At 49.3% G+C, this 16,073-nt stretch overlaps 1 protein-coding gene across 1 annotated transcript in view; it reads right to left on the reverse strand.

The window, feature by feature from the left end:
- LOC140284992 (5'-AMP-activated protein kinase subunit gamma-2-like) overlaps positions 1-15,669 on the reverse strand; it is a 48,601-nt gene extending 32,932 nt beyond the window's left edge. The window contains exons 1-5 of the mRNA XM_072379051.1: positions 15,490-15,669; positions 15,279-15,399; positions 4,342-4,413; positions 3,432-3,625; positions 2,087-2,199 (exon numbers count right to left, since the gene is read on the reverse strand). Of these exons, the coding sequence (XP_072235152.1) occupies positions 2,087-2,199; positions 3,432-3,625; positions 4,342-4,413; positions 15,279-15,362 (463 nt within the window). The 5' untranslated portion in view covers positions 15,363-15,399; positions 15,490-15,669. The remainder of the gene's footprint in view (positions 1-2,086; positions 2,200-3,431; positions 3,626-4,341; positions 4,414-15,278; positions 15,400-15,489) is intronic.
- Between the last annotated feature and the right edge of the window lie 404 nt (positions 15,670-16,073).

The following is a 16,073-nucleotide window of genomic DNA, read 5'->3' on the forward strand; positions in this document are numbered from 1 at the left end:
TTCATCCATCCATCATCCATCATCCATCCATCATCCATCATTCATCCATCCATCATCCATCATCCATCCATCATCCATCCATCCATCCATCCATCCATCCATCATCCATCATCCATCAATCCATCCATCGTCCATCCATCCATCATCCATCATCCATCCATACAAAATGTGTGGTTCAGAAATTACGGATGGGAAGGCAACAACGTCCAACTTTGTTTGACATTTGAAGCTACATAAAGTAGTTAACATTAGGACTTGAACCTGACTCTGGATTGATTGGAAAAACTTCTCTCTGTTGTAAAAAGATAGCAACAGGAACATGGAAGGACCTGTAAATAAAACGCTGTGCTGCTTCTGTCAGATATGAAACCAAACCGGACACAGATCCAGAGTCACTTGCTTTCTGTAACGTTTCGTAGCAGCAGGTTCATCTAGTTTCCTGAACAGAGTTCATGAAGCACAGTCAGAGTTTTTACAGTGTACCACTTTGTGTCTGACGGCAGAAACCAAAGCTTCCTCGGCTCCATCTGGGCCCGATGAGCTCGGTTCATTAAAGGATCACAGTTACAGGGATTATGAGCAGATAATAAAGCAGCAGCTTTCTGATATCAGGTCACTGTTCACTTCCACAGCTGCAGGACGCCACAGACCAGCTGTTCCCAACGCAGCACTGAACCAGGCTGTTCTGACACATGTTCTGCTGGGCCAGAACCAGGACATCCAGCTGATGGACTGACTGGAGACATGAAACGATGCCGGTCCTCCTTAAAGCAGCGCCACAGAAGTTTGTGAACCTTAAAACTACGAGATTCTGACCTGTTTTCTGTTCTGCACATTATCGGTTCTGAAACTGCCCCGGAGCACCTGGGGGACAGTCTCCAGGCCTGTGCCATCGTTTTACGGTCATTTAAAGACTCTTCAACATGACAACAGATTCCTGCGTGCGGCTGTGCATGTGCAGGGCTCGTTGGGTTTTTACTGTTTTTATTACGCCGCTGATATAGTTACATCCACATCTGTAGGGGGCGCCAAAGAACACAACTTCTCTAAAGTCTCTTATTCTGAAATGCCAGATTGTAACGATTACTGCCATGAAGTCAAGTTGGAGGTAGCAGCATCTGTTAATGCTGTCATTCTTTATCAGCCTCCACTTCTCACATGTGTTTTCCTGAAACTTCTCACACAACACAAGCAATGACTGCTCCGCTTTCTTCTTCTTCACCTTCTGAACAGCAGTCTTCTTCTACATGCCTTTTCCCTGCTTCACAGAGAGATGAGCACGGTTCGTTCTAATGTCATAGAACAGAATAATTCATGAAACAAAGCCATAAAACACGAACATAATCCTGTTTTGTATTGATTCTAAAACCCTGAGCTGCATGTGGTGAGGAAGGAAAAGTCACAAAGGAGCATCTGTTCTGTCCCGAGAACCCGTTCGAAATAAATCTCCTCATTAAAGTTTCATCCATCATCAGCTTTTCAGCCTGAGGCGTTTGTCCAAACTTTATGAACCTGTGAGTCATTCAGGCCTGAGGCTCATATCAAAAGCACCACCAGAAATCAAACTTCTGTTCATCGGCATCTGAAGGAAGTAGAAACATGAAGTGAAGCTTCACACCGATTCATGTTCACCTGAAAACGATGACGTCAGAAGCTTTGAGAGGCTGAAGGTTTCCAGTTTGATCCCAGTAAGGAACTGAAAAACATGGTTTTCCGCCGGTTTTCATTCCTGTCCTGTGCTGTAAGTAATGTTTTACGTGACTCCTCTGCAGGGATCAGCTGACCTTCATCTGCCTGCAGAGCAGCTCGTCTGAAGGTGCAGGTTTGGGTGATTAATGTGTTCCGGTTCTGGTCCAAAGGGCTGATGCTGAGCTCAGATTAACGGATCCACTCTGGTGGCTCAGAGATCTTACAGATTCACAGAGTGGAACACAGACTGATTGATTTCCAGTTATTGATCGATCTGACGTCTGTTCAACAGAAATAAAGCTCGACTGAGATCATCAGCACCAGAACCAGGGAGTGACCCAGCTGCTTTAGAACCTCAGAAACTCTGAATATAAACAGATAAAAGCACACACTGTACCTCTGGCTTTGTCTCTCTTGTTGCGCGCGAACAGTTTGATGCTGACGGGGGAGGAGGACGGCTGCTGGTTTGAATCCCTGGAGGCGGACCTGAAGATCCCACTGAAACTGAGCCTGAAACACACACATGTTAGGCTGAAACTTTGCTCTCAGGCTGCAGTTTCTAAAAGCAGAATGGGAGGCAGAGCCTTCAGTTATCAGGCCCCTAAAAGCAGAACGGGAGGCAGAGCCTTCAGTTATCAGGCCCCTAAAAGCAGAATGGGAGGCAGAGCCTTCAGTTATCAGGCCCCTAAAAGTAGAATGGGAGGCAGAGCCTTCAGTTATCAGGCCCCTAAAAGCAGAATGGGAGGCAGAGCCTTCAGTTATCAGGCCCCTAAAAGCAGAATGGGAGGCAGAGCCTTCAGTTATCAGGCCCCTAAAAGCAGAATGGGAGGCAGAGCCTTCAGTTATCAGGCCCCTAAAAGCAGAATGGGAGGCAGAGCCTTCAGTTATCAGGCCCCTAAAAGCAGAATGGGAGGCAGAGCCTTCAGTTATCAGGCCCCTAAAAGCAGAATGGGAGGCAGAGCCTTCAGTTATCAGGCCCCTAAAAGCAGAATGGGAGGCAGAGCCTTCAGTTATCAGGCCCCTAAAAGCAGAATGGGAGGCAGAGCCTTCAGTTATCAGGCCCCTAAAAGCAGAATGGGAGGCAGAGCCTTCAGTTATCAGGCCCCTAAAAGCAGAATGGGAGGCAGAGCCTTCAGTTATCAGGCCCCTAAAAGCAGAATGGGAGGCAGAGCCTTCAGTTATCAGGCCCCTAAAAGCAGAATGGGAGGCAGAGCCTTCAGTTATCAGGCCCCTAAAAGTAGAATGGGAGGCAGAGCCTTCAGTTATCAGGCCCCTAAAAGCAGAATGGGAGGCAGAGCCTTCAGTTATCAGGCCCCTAAAAGCAGAATGGGAGGCAGAGCCTTCAGTTATCAGGCCCCTAAAAGCAGAATGGGAGGCAGAGCCTTCAGTTATCAGGCCCCTAAAAGCAGAACGGGAGGCAGAGCCTTCAGTTATCAGGCCCCTAAAAGCAGAAGGGGAGGCAGAGCCTTCAGTTATCAGGCCCCTAAAAGCAGAATGGGAGGCAGAGCCTTCAGTTATCAGGCCCCTCTCTGTGGAACCAGCTGCCAGTTTGGCTTCAGGAAGCAGACACCCTCTCTACCTTTAAGATCAGGCTGAAACTTTCCTTTCTGATAAAGCTTATAGTTAGGGATGGCTCAGGTGAGCCTGAAACATCCCATAGTTCTGCTGCATTTTTAATGGGCTCTGTAAGAATTGGACAAATTTGGGATTTAATGGATTGGTTCTGGCTCAGGTGTGCGTACCTGCGTGGAGACTTTGGTGGAGAGTCCTGCATGGGGGGTCCAGTCTGGTAGGGGAAGATGGTTTTGGGAGAACTTGGACTCATCTTTGAGCTCGAGGTCCAGGGAGGAGCGGAGCGGGGGCTGGAGGGCCGGCTGAACGGAGCCCGGTGAAAGAAGCTCTTGGTGGGGCTGGCGGAGCGGCACAGAGGCTCCCCCTGCAGGACGGGAGGACACATTAGCTCCTGCAGAGCATGGAAACCATCCGGACCAGTGTGGGCTGGACCAGTGACCCATCAGACCGTAAAACATAATCTGAACCAAGACTGAACAAGATAAATGTAAGAAAGCTGTTAAAAAGTTAACTTTTCAGATTGAGCCTCCTTTGCTTTGAACATGAACAGTTTACCTGAAACCAGGTAACTCAGAACCACTCAGTAGCCTCCAGAACCAGAAATCTTTGTCTCTGTGAGGCTAAGCAAAGAGGTCAGATCTGATTCCTTTGTGCCAACAAAGTAAACTTCAGAAAGCTGTTGGTTTGGAGTCAAAGACAACCTGAGCACCAACATCCAGAGCCACAGCACAGCTTCTCCTTTCAGTCTGATGACCCAGTGGAAGTGTGCTGTGGTCTATTCGTTTGTGCAGCCGCCTGCTGGCATTTCCCTTTGTCCGTTTCATACCTTCTTTAGGCTGATGTTTTAAATCTGTTTTACTTCTTGTCTGCTCTGAAGTTGAAATCTAAGTTTATTTTTTCTTTAATTTGAGCTTTTACAATGCTTTAACGTGGCTGTTTATGTTGTGTTTGTATTAGGTTCCCTGCTACTGTGTGTTGACACCATGTTGCATAGAGACGCTGAGCTTTAACCAGAATTGATCGATTTCAGATGGAGATGATCAGCAGGTTGTTTGTGTCCTCATCAGTGTGTGGTTTTACCTTCCTGCTTCCATCTCTCTCTGCTGGGCCTGGATCTCCCTCCAGGAAAGGCATCGTGAAAACACTCAGGTCCTGCAGAGACAGACACTGTTATCAGGGGACTGAACACAGGACACATTTCACTGCCTTGATAGAATCATGACAGCATCAGGGAGCCTCAACACAGCAGTGAAGCCTCAGAGAAATCCACATGTGACAGAATGCAACCTTCAACTGAATCTGAGTGAACAGCCAATCAATCAGTCCGTCATCACAGCATCAGGAGAAACTCTAAAATCAGGTTGTATCTGACTCATTCTGCCACCCGCTCCTGCCTCAGACCGTGGTTATCTCCCAGCATGCACAGAGAAACCCGATGGGGATGCTCCATTTGAGTTTCCAGGTTGGAAACATCATCTGGAACGTCCCGGCTCAGAAACTCTAGTGTCCTGCCGTGTCCTGGAGTTCCCGGGGTTACTCCCAGCCTATAAAGCTCAACCTACCCGGGGTTAGTCCCAGCATATAAAGCTCAACCTACCCGGGGTTACTCCCAGCCTATAAAGCTCAACCTACCCAGGGTTAGTCCCAGCCTATAAAGCTCAACCTACCCGGGGTTACTCCCAGCCTATAAAGCTCAACCTACCCGGGGTTACTCCCAGCCTATAAAGCTCAACCTACCCGGGGTTACTCCCAGCATATAAAGCTCAACCTACCCGGGGTTACTCCCAGCATATAAAGCTCAACCTACCCAGGGTTAGTCCCAGCCTATAAAGCTCAACCTACCCGGGGTTACTCCCATCATATCCAGCTCAACCTACCCGGGGTTACTCCCAGCCTATAAAGCTCAACCTACCCGGGTTACTCCCAGCATATAAAGCTCAACCTACCCAGGGTTAGTCCCAGCCTATAAAGCTCAACCTACCCGGGGTTAGTCCCAGCCTATAAAGCTCAACCTACCCGGGGTTACTCCCAGCATATAAAGCTCAACCTACCCGGGGTTACTCCCAGCCTATAAAGCTCAACCTACCCAGGGTTACTCCCAGCATATCCAGCTCAACCTACCCAGGGTTAGTCCCAGCATATAAAGCTCAACCTACCCGGGGTTCCTCCCAGCCTATAAAGCTCAACCTACCCGGGGTTACTCCCAGCCTATAAAGCTCAACCTACCCGGGGTTACTCCCAGCCTATAAAGCTCAACCTACCCGGGGTTAGTCCCAGCATATAAAGCTCAACCTACCCGGGGTTAGTCCCAGCCTATAAAGCTCAACCTACCCGGGGTTACTCCCAGCATATAAAGCTCAACCTACCCGGGGTTACTCCCAGCCTATAAAGCTCAACCTACCCAGGGTTACTCCCAGCCTATCCAGCTCAACCTACCCAGGGTTAGTCCCAGCATATAAAGCTCAACCTACCCGGGGTTCCTCCCAGCCTATAAAGCTCAACCTACCCGGGGTTACTCCCAGCCTATAAAGCTCAACCTACCCGGGGTTAGTCCCAGCCTATAAAGCTCAACCTACCCGGGGTTACTCCCAGCATATAAAGCTCAACCTACCCGGGGTTACTCCCAGCCTATAAAGCTCAACCTACCCGGGGTTACTCCCAGCCTATAAAGCTCAACCTACCCAGGGTTAGTCCCAGCATATAAAGCTCAACCTACCCGGGGTTAGTCCCAGCCTATAAAGCTCAACCTACCCGGGGTTAGTCCCAGCCTATAAAGCTCAACCTACCCGGGGTTAGTCCCAGCATATAAAGCTCAACCTACCCGGGGTTAGTCCCAGCATATAAAGCTCAACCTACCCGGGGTTAGTCCCAGCCTATAAAGCTCAACCTACCCGGGGTTAGTCCCAGCCTATAAAGCTCAACCTACCCGGGGTTAGTCCCAGCCTATAAAGCTCAACCTACCCGGGGTTACTCCCAGCCTATAAAGCTCAACCTACCCGGGGTTACTCCCAGCCTATAAAGCTCAACCTACCCGGGGTTACTCCCAGCCTATAAAGCTCAACCTACCCGGGGTTACTCCCAGCATATCCAGCTCAACCTACCCGGGGTTAGTCCCAGCCTATAAAGCTCAACCTACCCGGGGTTAGTCCCAGCATATAAAGCTCAACCTACCCGGGGTTAGTCCCAGCCTATAAAGCTCAACCTACCCGGGGTTAGTCCCAGCATATCCAGCTCAACCTACCCGGGGTTAGTCCCAGCCTATAAAGCTCAACCTACCCGGGGTTACTCTCAGCCTGTAAAGCTCAACCTACCCAGGGTTACTCCCAGCCTATAAAGCTCAACCTACCCGGGGTTACTCCCAGCCTATAAAGCTCAACCTACCCGGGGTTACTCCCAGCCTATAAAGCTCAACCTACCCGGGGTTAGTCCCAGCATATAAAGCTCAACCTACCCGGGGTTAGTCCCAGCCTATAAAGCTCAACCTACCCGGGGTTAGTCCCAGCATATCCAGCTCAACCTACCCGGGGTTAGTCCCAGCCTATAAAGCTCAACCTACCCGGGGTTACTCTCAGCCTGTAAAGCTCAACCTACCCGGGGTTACTCCCAGCCTATAAAGCTCAACCTACCCGGGGTTAGTCCCAGCCTATAAAGCTCAACCTACCCGGGGTTACTCCCAGCCTATAAAGCTCAACCTACCCGGGGTTAGTCCCAGCCTATAAAGCTCAACCTACCCGGGGTTACTCCCAGCCTATAAAGCTCAACCTACCCGGGGTTCCTCCCAAAATCTAACACGGTGGCAGCATCACAGAGACGCCAAATGGCGTGGCAACGGATTGCTGACTGCGTAAATGCGTAAGTTAGTTGCTTTGGATAAAAGCGCCTGCTAAATACATAAACATAACCAGTTCCACATGTCGTATACATTTAACGCAGCCCTGCATCCAGTCACTGTGCTGCATGTGAATCACATGCAGGACAATTAGTCCGATTCCCCCAGATGTGAAAAGGACTTTGGTGCTGATAAAAAACACAAAAACATCCTTTCATCTGGTAAGTTTTTAATTCCATAACGTCTGGACCACAGTAAAGCTGGAAGCTGATGCCACAGTTACATCATATTAATACATCAAGCTGTTAGTCTGAGTGAAATCATCCTTAGTGGGGACAAATGGCCAAAATATCCTCTTCTTTAAAAGAAAAGTGAGAGCCCTAAATGTACAGAAACAGCTCGATGTCTTTCCTACTTAAACAATTAAACTTCCTGTGATGACTCTACTCCTTCCTGCTTCTCTCTCATACAGACTCTGCTCCACCAGGCAGAAGGGAAACATGATCAATAATAATAATAATTTCACAGTAACTTTACATCCTTTTTTACAGCAGTTTGCTGTTAATCCCCCACGGCTGCAGCTCCACTGTAACACTTCCCCTTTGGGTTAACCCTTTGCACACATTGTATTCAGCTACTGATGTTATTTCATGTTAGCTTTAGTTTTAATCTAATCTAATTTTATTCAGTACTTTCCCTCTGGTTCGTAACTGTTTCACAGCAGTTTCTGTCGGGATAAATAAAGCTTCTTGAATCTTCCTTTAACAGAAAACATGTAACGGATCGTCCTGGATGATGCGTTCCCATCTTAACGCTCTCCTTGGGTGGAGCCTTTTATTGGATTCAGATCAATGCTGAAAGCTTCCCTGACCGGAGCAGGTTTGCCGTCCAGAGTAAGTTACCATGGTAACCGAGCTCGCTGAGAATGAATCCTCAGCTCTCTGTCAGCTTAGTTTTGGTTGGAAAGTTGATCTGTGGCAGAGTTTTTTTCACCTCAAACTGCAAAGCACAGAGGAAACTAAGAGGCGTCATGTTTAAGGTGTAAACAGAGTGGAAATCAGATTATCTCCAAACATCTGCTGAGCCCGGCGAAACCAAACGCTGACGGATCGACTTAGTGTGGGAGAAAACCAGCTCAGCGTTCTGATCCGCAGCTTTTCCACTGAATCACGTTTAACAGATCCAACTGGAACATATTCATCAGCCGGGATAACCGTCCTCATGCTGTAAGCTAACAGGCTTCATGCTCACTGAAGGTCGCTGAAGGTCACTGGAGGTCACTGGAGGTCACTGAAGGTCCACAGAACTCAGAGATGAATACGCAGAGCTTCATCTGTCGTTTTAAGCAAAGTATTCAACAGAAACTTAGACCTTACTGCCCAAGGTGCAGCAGCATCAAAAACATCCATCAATGAATGAATGAATGTGTGTTGCTGCTCATCTGGAACATCTGCCTGATGGTAACAGCTGGAACAGGAGCTGATGGAGTCCAGGCAGGGAGGGGGCGGAGCCATGCGGTCTGAGGTTGGATAAGAATAATAAATACAGTAGATGTTTCTGTATTTATCAGACGCTTTTATCCAAAGCGACTTACAAATGAAGATATAGCAGCTTTATAAAAGCTAACAATAAGCTACATAGAAGGAACCCAGGAGTCCGACTCTGTCAGAGGGGACAGAGTAGAGATAGGGTGCAGGCATAGAAGGAAGTGCAGAAAGATAAAGGGCAGAGATAGAGGGGGGAGGGAAGTACAAGGTAAGTGCTGGGATAGGAGATGCTCTCTGAAGAGCTGGGTTTTCAGGAGCTTCTTGAAGATAGACAGGGACGCCCCTGTTCTGGTAGCGCTCGGTAGGTCATTCCACCATCGTGGGACGACACATGAACAGAGTTTGGATTGTCTTAGGCGTGGTGTAGGAGCTGCTAGACGACAATCCTGGGACCAACGGAGGGACCCAGTTGGGACAGAAGCCTTTGCAAGAGCCTTCAAGTAGATGGAGCCGTTCCATTAAGCTCTTTGTAGCTAACATCAGGGACTTGGATCTGATGCGGGCGGCAATAAAGAGTTGTTCCCTCTGAGTGTTCTCAGAAAGTGGAGCAGCTGTGAGGTCCAGGTAAGGTTAAGGAAGTTAAGGCGCCATAAAGGTGTTGATCCCCAGGTGGACGGGTGCAGCGCCTGTGTCCTGCTGAGGTCCAGCGTGAGTTTGGTTCCAGTGGATAACCTTCCACTCAGGGTGGACCCATCAGTTGGAGAGATGTGCACAGTCCCACGTGCACAGCGTGCACAGCGTGCACAGCGTGCACGCAGCCCTGTGGGTGATGGTGGAGACGAGTTTCCCATCAGCCCCGGAGGCCCAACAGCTCGCTCCACGCTCCACTGACTGTATGGGGCTCTGTGGACCCTCATCACCTGTCTGTTTCTCACGAGTCGGAGCATTTCTGGTTGCCATGGGAACCTGATGGCTCAGACGTGGGCCGAGTGTGTCGCCCACACACACTCTGTGAAGCTTTGTTCCAGGTTTCAGCTCTCAGCAACAGAAGAAGAAGCAGCTCAGCTCTTTGCCTCCTTTCCTTCCTTCTCACATGATGAATTATTCATTTTCAACGCGTTCATTAAACCAAACTTTGCTGTTCGATCCAGAAACTGTCGCCTGGGGAGATAATAACTGAGTTACAGATCTGATCATTTAACAGAACTCTCCCAGAGACACTTTCTGCTGTCAGAGACACATAATGAGCTCAGTAACTGTAGAATTAGATCAAATAGATCAAACTTCAGATCTTTTTCTTTCTGAAGTGAAAAATGAGCTTTTAAACTTCTTCCTTTATAATCTGTCTGTTTATCATCAGTGGAACAGATTTCTCATTTAAATCTAAGAACAGAAACTTATCACTTTGAAATATTACAGAAGTTCTTCTGTTCCTGAGCCTGCATCAGGTGCTTTAATGTGTCACTCACGAGGAGGCGGGGCTTCACGTGCACATAACCCTGACGTGCACATAACCCTGACGTGCACATAACCCTAACGTGCACATAACCCTAACGTGCACATCACAGCACTGCAGATCTCACAGTTCAGCCTTTAATTTGGACGAGACGGGCTAAAAGCTTCAGGATTCAGGAGTGAAGCGGCTGTCTGAGGGTCACTGTGCACGGATCCTCCACCGGGGGTCAGCTCAGAGGTCAGATCCTCCACCGGGGGTCAGCTCAGAGGTCAGATCCTCCTCCGGGGTCAGTTCAGAGGTCAGATCCTCCACCGGGGATCAGCTCAGAGGTCAGATCCTCCACCGGGGGTCAGCTCAGAGGTCAGATCCTCCACCGGGGGTCAGCTCAGAGGTCAGATCCTCCACCGGGGTCAGCTCAGAGGTCAGATCCTCCACCGGGGTCAGCTCAGAGGTCAGATCCTCCACCGGGGTCAGCTCAGAGGTCAGATCCTCCTCCGGGGGTCAGATCCTCCACCGGGGTCAGCTCAGAGGTCAGATCCTCCTCCGGGGGTCAGGCTGAGTGATTCCATGACTTCTGCTCATGCTCCAACTTTCCTCCAGCTTCTCCACTTTGTTGGAGGAGTAAGAAGTTTTGTGAAAAGTCCTCCTGCCTTAAACCTGAAAGAGTCCATCTGCAGCACAAACGGATTCACTGTGAATTCTGGGTTGATTCTGGGTTGAGACTGTTGTCAGGACGCTTCACTGCAAAACATTAATGAACAGAACAGCAGCGCAGACGGTTCCTCTTCAGCTTCACTGTGAACACGACTCAGAACCTGGTTGCTGTTTGCTTCACAGACTGAGGTCCGGTTCACAACAAACTCTGAATCTAATCCTGAACTCTGAATCTGATCCTGAACTTTGAGTCTAATCCTGAACTTTGAGTCTAATCCTGAACTTTGAGTCTAATCCTGAACTCTGAGTCTAAACCTGAACTCTGAGTCTAATCCTGAACTCTGAGTCTAATCCTGAACTCTGAGTCTAAACCTGAACTCAGATCTGAGACAGAAAGTTTCCGGCTCCAGAAACGCTGATTTGAGTTTGTTTAGTCAAGTTAGACAAGTTTTTAGAAAGAAGTGCAAAACGCTGCAGCTGCAACAGAGATGGCGAGGGAGACCCAGTCGTTTCATCCTATTCTATTTTCTGTGAAAAATACAGAGAGAACTCTGCATAATATTTTCATTCTTCGTTCAGGGAATGGAGACGATCTGTCGTTTTATCAGTTTCTCCTTCAGAAAACTTATCAATAAAACGTTTTCTACCGTTGTTAGGGTGGTTGCTATGGATGCTGACCTGCGGCGAGGTTTCTTCTTCCTTTCTCATCTGCTGCTGTCACTGAGCTGAACTATCTGCATTAAACTGTTTTATTTAGTTTGGAATCAGGTTTTAATCAAAGAGATTATTGATCTGATGGTTTAAATCTGTCCAGAGACCTTTAATCAGTTTACTGTTTTAAATTATTTGATTGTTTTAACCTTTTTTAACACGTTTCAGCAGATTTGATGTTGCTGTAAAACAGAAAATGAGTAAATGAACATATAAGCTGTTCCAGCACTGCAGATATTCTGCCAATTCGGAAGATCAATACAGAATATATTCAGCTAAAATAAACGTTTACCAGCTGCAGCATCAGATCATTTCACCCTTTAGCTCCTCAGGAGTTCAGATCTCACACTGAAGAAGACCAGATCATAATCATCAACACTCACTGACTGCAGCTTCTGCTCTTCAGCATCCAGAAATAATCAATCCATGGAGTTTGTTCACTCCTCTGAGTCTATCTGACAGACACTCGTCACTTTAACCTCTTTTACACCCCTCCCCATCATTTACGCCCCTCCCCTCGTTTAAGCCCCTCCCCCTCCCTTACACCCCTCCCTTTCCTTTACGCCCCTCCCCTAGTTTAAGCCCCTCCCCCTCATTTAAGCTCCTCTCCCTAAACTAAGCCCCTCCCCCTCCTGGATAATAATCTTGACATTATAAAACACAGGTAAGAGGTATGTGAATACGGATGCTCACAGATGCTGCAGGACAGGGATCAGGCTATTTGTTGGGCCAACTAATCGGGTCTTTGGGGGCAGCAGCTTTAGCAGAGAAACCCAGACGTCCCTGTCCCTGTTCCTCCAGCTCCTCCGGGGGGACCCCGAGGCGTTCCCAGGCCATAGTCTCTCCAGCGTGTCCTGGGTCTCCCCCGGGTCTCCTCCCAGTGGGACGGGCCCAGAACACCTCCCCAGGGAGGCGTCCAGGGGGCATCCTAACCAGATGCCACCTCATCTGACTCCTCTCAATGCGGAGGAGCAGCGGTTCTACTCCGAGCCCCTCCCGGAGGACTGAGCTTCTCACCCTGTCTCTAAGGGAGGCCCAGAAACCCTGCGGAGGAAACCCATTTCGTTCTTTCGGTCTCTCCCCACAGCTCGGGACCATCGGTGAGGATGGGAACGTAGACTGACCAGTAAATAGAGAGCTTCACCTTCTGGCTCAGCTCAGGGTCGGTGCAGCAACACTGCAGACGCTGCACCGATCCGCTGTCAACCTCCCGCTCCATTCGTCCCTCACTGTGAACAAGACCTGAGATACTTTAACTCCTCCACTTGGGGAAGGATCTCATTCCCGACCCGGAGAGAGCAGCACCATCAAATCCTCAGACGACATCTTCATCAGTCTGCTGATGAAGATGAACACGGGCCGGTGGGGAGAACCCACCTCCACCTGAACCCTGGACATGGTGTTGGGTTTCAGGAGGTCCCCCCACCCTCCACTACAGACCAACATCCAGAGTACAGACACTGACAGGTGATGTGAAAGCTGAACCCAGAGTGGAACAAACTGAACCAGCCTGAAAATGTTCTGGAACAACCTGAACCAGCCTGAAAATGTTCTGGAACAAACTGAAAAAGCCTGAAAATGTTCTGGAACAAACTGAGAACCATTCTGGATAAAACGGAGTTCTTAGTTTTCTGCCTCCATCAGACAGCAGAACCAGCCGCCCGTCCTTCAGACAGAACCTGGACGTATCCACAGCCAGAACTTCCTGGATCCTGATGATGTTTGAACAGGAAGACGAGCTGCTGACCATCAGAGAACGCACCGTAGCGCCCTTCCCACGCCGTAGCGCCCTTCCCACGCCGTAGAGCCCTTCCCACGCCGTAGAGCCCTTCCCACGCCGTAGAGCCCTTCCCACGCCGTAGCGCCCTTCCCACGCCGTAGAGCCCTTCCCACGCCGTAGCGCCCTTCCCACGCCGTAGCGCCCTTCCCACGCCGTAGCGCCCTTCCCACGCCGTAGCGCCCTTCCCACGCCGTAGCGCCCTTCCCACGCCGTAGCGCCCTCATGCTTTGCTCTCGCCTCGCTGTGTTTACCTGATGACATCAGACGGACTCGTGTTTCGGGCCGTTTGTGCTTCACGCAGCACCTGTTGACTCCGCCCACCTCAGAAGGTGAGATCCAGGGAAGCAGGAAGCTGCAGGTCCTTCAGACCCCAGATAAACTGAAGGAAATGAGTCAGAACCACACTTACTGAACCGTTCCCAACCAACCGAGCAGGATTCAGCTCAGAGCTGAGCTTTCATCACCAGAGGAACTTCGGTGCCTCTCTGAGCTGCCCCCCCCCCTCCAGCATCACTCCTTCAGGCACCTTTACTTTCCAGGTGAAACAGCTTTCATCATCACCATTTAAATGCATGATCAGAAGAGAAGGTGCACCTTTATTTCACTCATAAATCATATTCAAAGAACAACAGAACCAGGAACTGGGTCTCAGCTTTATTCTTGTTAACATGTTATATTATTATTATAATTCTTCTAATTTTGCTGCTAGTTTAGCTTCTTGACTTAAAACCTTAACTTTGACCATACCTTTTCATTCATTTAAAGCTTTAATTAACCAGGAATAAAAAGTCTTTTCTGAGTCTGGCTCCTTCAGATTCAGGTGGTTCTGAGGAGATAACTTCCTGTTCTTCTCTGGAAGGTGGAGCTCTGATCTGGGATCACCTGAGCCCAGGTGAGGGACTCCCTTCCTGTGTTTCCAGATGATCTTCTGTCTCTGACAGACATCAGTCAGCTTCCATCACATAAAGCGGCTGAAGGCGTTCCCCAAGCCTCGGTTTCAGGTTCTCTCTGATCTCCACTGACTGACCCGGGTCGGGCTCCTGGTGACACCGGCCCCACAGAACCCTAACCCTAACCCCCACAGACGCTCCTTTACTCGTCAGACGTGGACGGCAGGCAGTTTGCTGAGGCTCAACCAGAACAGAACTGTTGGTAACTGGTTCTGATACACAGAGAGGAAATATAACAGATGGGTGTTATTCAGGTGAGGAACCAGAGAGCGACGGTTCCTCTGAGGCTGGTCCAGAGATACTGGTCCAGAGACACTGGTCCAGAGACACTGGTCCAGAGATACTGGTCCAGAGACACTGGTCCAGAGACACTGGTCCAGAGACACTGGTCCAGAGACACTGGTCCAGAGATACTGGTCCAGAGATACTGGTCCAGAGACACTGGTCCAGAGACACTGGTCCAGAGACACTGGTCCAGAGACACTGGTCCAGAGATACTGGTCCAGAGACACTGGTCCAGAGACACTGGTCCAGAGACACTGGTCCAGAGATACTGGTCCAGAGATACTGATCCAGAGATACTGGTCCAGAGACACTGGTCCAGAGACACTGGTCCAGAGATACTGGTCCAGAGATACTGGTCCAGAGACACTGGTCCAGAGACACTGGTCCATGCTCTCATCACTGGTTCCTGAGTGGATCTTTCCGGGCTTCTTTGATCCGGTCCAGCTGCTGATCCGCTGAGGAGCACCAGAAGCATTTTACAGCAGTTTTCTGCAGTGGCTCCAGGCTGATTTTTAATGGTCTTAAATATTGGTCTGATTTGGGTTGATGAACCTGTGAGTTCTGGTCTGTTTTTACTCCTAAAGAATTTCATTTCTGGGCTCTGAGCAGCCGTCCTGGGGAGCTGAAGGCACATTTTTACTGTATTTTATTTACATTTAATTCTTTCTTAATGATTTTATGCTGAACAGAATCAAATTTATATTTTCTATTTCTTATATTTAACCTCTTTTTAACAATTGTTTAATTTTTATGGAGTTTTTTTAGTTTTATTATATTTGATCATACAGCCATCAGAGTGCTGTACAGACTGACTGACTGACTGACTGATTGATTGATTGATTGATTGATTGATTGATTGACTTACAGGCATGAGCAGTCTCAGCGGCCTCCTCTTCCTCATCCTGCTGCTCCTCTCCTCCTCCCCCCTCCTTTCTCCGGTGCTTCCCATCTCCTCTCAGCCCAATAATCCGATTATCGGAACTCAGCTGCCGGTGACAAACACAACAAGTCGGTGGTGACTCCTGCACGTGAGTTCGGGCTCTCCCTGACACGTCATTTCCGGTTGTGGCTCTCACCTGTGCGGCAGAATAAGTCCGGACTGTTCAGTCAGAGGTGTGCGCAGCACCAGCAGCGCATGGCTCCCGCCGCCGGGTGACGGTGCTCCTCCACCCGCAGCTGCCCGGCTCTCACCGCTCAGCAGGCCGAAGATCTGCGCCTGAAGCTGGGCCCTGAGCAGCCTCAGCTCCGGGTCCGTGGGCCTGATCCTCCGCTCAGCAGCTCCATGACGGAGCGCAGCACCGCCACGGGAGCGCGCAGCGGACTCGCAGGCGCGCTCCCGCTCATGGATGTGCACACTGCGGATCTCACTGCAGGATCCTGTGCTCAGGTGGTGCTGGAGCTTCACCCTGCGGACCGATGCAAGCACAGCGGACTGAACTGGAGAATAATTTACAGCATTTCATGAGTTTCACTCATTTTACTGATAAAGTTTAACTTCTTACCCAAAGTGGCAGTTTGTGGGTCTTTGTTTTCATTCTAACTGCGTTTATTCATGGCTGGAGGAGAAGCCCTGACACGACCCGGAATTAATTAATTAATTCCTTCCTTCCTATCTCTGTACATCTTGATCTCTGACTTTTCTTCCTTAATTTTATCTTTT

Source organism: Leuresthes tenuis, unplaced genomic scaffold (genome assembly GCF_036924035.1).
Source record: "Leuresthes tenuis unplaced genomic scaffold, fLeuTen1.0.hap1 SCAF_24, whole genome shotgun sequence".
Lineage (NCBI taxonomy): Eukaryota > Metazoa > Chordata > Actinopteri > Atheriniformes > Atherinopsidae > Leuresthes > Leuresthes tenuis.